The 3,316-nt window shown below is 43.7% G+C and overlaps 1 protein-coding gene across 2 annotated transcripts in view; it reads right to left on the bottom strand.

The window, feature by feature from the left end:
- The window catches only part of LOC101857271 (triple functional domain protein), a 186,628-nt gene that overhangs the window by 75,366 nt on the left and 107,946 nt on the right, over positions 1-3,316 (bottom strand). For both annotated transcript variants that reach the window (XM_013086335.2, XM_013086334.2), the window contains exon 40: positions 2,685-2,745. In XM_013086335.2, the coding sequence (XP_012941789.1) occupies positions 2,685-2,745 (61 nt within the window). The remainder of the gene's footprint in view (positions 1-2,684; positions 2,746-3,316) is intronic.

Here is a 3,316-nt window from a genome sequence, read left to right as displayed (position 1 = left end):
TAATCTTATTTAAATTCTTTTACAAACGCGGGGCCGTTCTTACGATTATACTTCACACATCTGTCCACGTTGGTCAGATCATGTGTCAAAGCGATACAAGGAGGCAAGACCTTTGACATGAAATAATTGCTATATAGTTTGAACGTCAGTCATCAGGCCTCTTAAACAAGTTTTATTTGTGGGTACGAGCGTTTTTGTGAGCGAGTGAGTGTGTGTGCGAGTGAGTGTGTGAGTGAGTGTGTGTGCGCGTGAGTGTGTGCGCGTGTGCGCGCGTATGTGTGTATGTGTCTTTGTGAGTGTGGCCATATGTGAGTGTATGCGTCTGTGTAAGATAGCGTGTTTGTGCGTACGAAAGCGTATATCTATAACTTTTACGCGCGTGTATAATAGATAGATAGATAGATGCAGAGAGAGAGAGAGAGAGAGAGAGAGAGAGAGAGAGAGAGAGAGAGAGGAAGACAGGACAGGAAGTGGGGGGAATCTTTGAGCCGAGTGTGAGAGCGTGCGTGCGGACAGGCACGTGCGAGTGTTTGCGCGCGCGTATGTGAGCTCGAGTTTGTGTCAATGAGCCCGAAACTAATATCAAAGCCTTGAGTACGCTCAGAGTACTCCGAAGAGAGAAGATCTACCCTCTCATACGCCAAGCGAGCAGTGCATCTGCATCTCTTCCATCATGCGGCTTCCAATATTAACCCTCAAACGTAGTGAACTCAGTTCTTATTTCCATTCCGTTCCAGTACATCGTCGTTACAGTTTGCGAAAGAAACGGGAGGCCTATTGAATCCTTTGAGCAGCTGTGTGCCGTCCCACATTCCACTTTCATGTCGAGCAGCTAAAGAGAGTTCTTCCAACACACACCCACAAAAAATCCTCAGTAAGTTCTCATCAACACCTTCTCAACACTACTCCAGCCCAGAGTCATAAGGGTATCATTTTCAGCTGCGACTTAATTGCAGGAGAACCATTTTGTCCCCACGACGACTGCACATACTGACAAACAAACACACACGGCCGGCTATACTATAATAATATTGTAAAGCATTAGACAAGGCGAAGCTTCGATTTCTGAAGAAAATCGAAGTCTGTAACGAAAAAAGGGAAGAAATTTAGATGTATTCTCAATTTACGTGTGTGCTGTAACAATAAGGCGAATCGGTCGTCTTGAAGGCAAGCTCAACGTGTATCAATCAATAAATCAATCAGTCTCTCTCTTTCTCTCTCTCTCTCTCTCTCTCTCTCTGACTGTCTATGGTCTGTCTCTCCCTCTCCCTCGCTCTCCCTAACTGTCGTCTCTCTCTCTCTCTCTCTCTCTCTCTCTCTCTCTCTCTCTCTCTCTCTCTCCATTCCCTTTTATCTCTCTTTCTCTCTCTTTCTCCCCCTCTCTAAACCTACGCTACCACTGCTACCATACTCGTAATACTTTGATTCAATACTAAAGCGACAGTTACAGTAGTTTATACTTGCACATCAAAACATTACAGAAAACTTTCCCAGAACGCCTCCATTTTTGCTAAATATATTCGCCTGTTTGTCTTGGCAAACCGTGTGATCTACAGCCAAAGATTTACAGTAATTGGGCAAACCCAAAAGGAACGAGCGCACTCAGCGGAGAAACCGACACAAGCAAATTATTGCATATTTCACATAGCAAAACTGGCGCGTAGACGTCAACTTCTTATAATACCGTCTCACGATAAGAGCGATGAAAACCCGTCAAGGGGTGTATTGAACTTTAGAGAAATGATTGATATGGTCACCTGACGAGAATAACCCCTCCCCCACCCCCCTTACCCCCGGCCCCAATCAACTAGCTGCACGAGCATAAAACGTAAGAGAATCAAGCTGCCAATGCAGGGGCAGACCATGGAAAACTTGGCTGCATGGCTTCAAAGAGATCCTCCAGCAGAATAACATAGAAGAGGCTAAAACAGCACCTGGACATGGTTGGCTGGTGCCTCCATAAATAAATCATTGATGATCTAAAATAGAAGCCACCGACCTAGCTCTTGACCAAAATTGGCACCTCACCGCGATATCTACTACTTCAAAAGGAAGGAAAAAGCAAAAGTACAGAAGTTAGATAATTAACTCCACTATTAGCCTCTCCTGTTTCTGCGTTGACTGCGGTTAAAATGAGTCGCTTTGAAAAGACAAGACCCAAAACCGTTACCGGATTTCAACGTCATAAAAATTACACCGAAACTGGGTAAATTGTATAAAAGAATGAAATTAAAATCAAGGTGTATATAACTACCCCAAACCCCCAATCCCCCCTCCCCTCCCCACAAAAAAATAAAAAAATCAACCACACACTTCGTGCACTTGTAACTCAGAATACAAGAAGGCTATGTCGCTTCTCCTACATCCAACTTTGTGCACGATGTCCAGTTGAACAAACTCAATAGAAAAGAGTAAGAGTTTTACGGCACTTGCAACACAACTAGGCCATAAGTTTTGATGATTAGAGGTGTTACAAGAGAGTAACATACAAAGAAAAGACGAAGTAAACGAGCAGATAGGGACAATAGATGGGTTGATAGGAAAAAGGAGCTAACCACACTAACAATAATAGTAGTTGCATTTATATAGCGCTTATCCACGCACTACAGCATGCTCTGTGTGCTTTACAACCCACTTGAGCACTTCCCAACCACCCACTAGAAAAAAGAAAGTCTGGTACTCACTTAAAACTGCTCCGCCGTTTGCTGACAGGAGACGACGTCCCCTCAGTGTTGCCCATGGAATCTGTAACAACAACAAAACAACAAAAAACACAATATTGAAAAAAATGTCAATTTTCTGTGTGTCATCAAAAGGTTATATGCAAAATGAAGCGACCTTTCCTACAGAGTGCTTTGTAAGCGAAACATTTACTCAAAAACTGGCCTCAAGCAGGATTTCCAGCCACAAATAATGGCCATATCAAGTTGTTCTGCAATTCTAATTCGGTCCGCCATAATAATGCATACTTTGAATGTTGCCTGGGCCCCTGCAAGAAACATTCTGAACCGGGAAGCAGGCAGCAGTCACAGCCAAACAACATGTACAGTCTGCAATAACCCGGCAGAGATATGGTATTATTATTATGAAGTATTGTAGTCTGCGACAAACAAGCTGACTGATACGAGTTTTGTTCCGCAGGAGTTCGGGATGGAAAACTAGAAAAACATGACTGTCCAATAGTGTCATTGTGATAACTATTGCATGGGCCTCTCAAAAGTCAGGGAGCGGGATGCTTCCAGATGCCCCATGTTATATCGGAGGTCCTGCCTTTTTTATACACCACAACAACAACAGAGGAGGAGGAGGAGGAGGA

The sequence above is a fragment of the Aplysia californica genome, unplaced genomic scaffold (assembly GCF_000002075.1).
Source record: "Aplysia californica isolate F4 #8 unplaced genomic scaffold, AplCal3.0 scaffold00456, whole genome shotgun sequence".
NCBI classification, from domain to species: Eukaryota; Metazoa; Mollusca; class Gastropoda; order Aplysiida; family Aplysiidae; genus Aplysia; species Aplysia californica.
The sequence above is the reverse complement of the archived record's forward strand: the minus strand, read 5'-3'. Positions and strand labels throughout refer to the sequence as shown.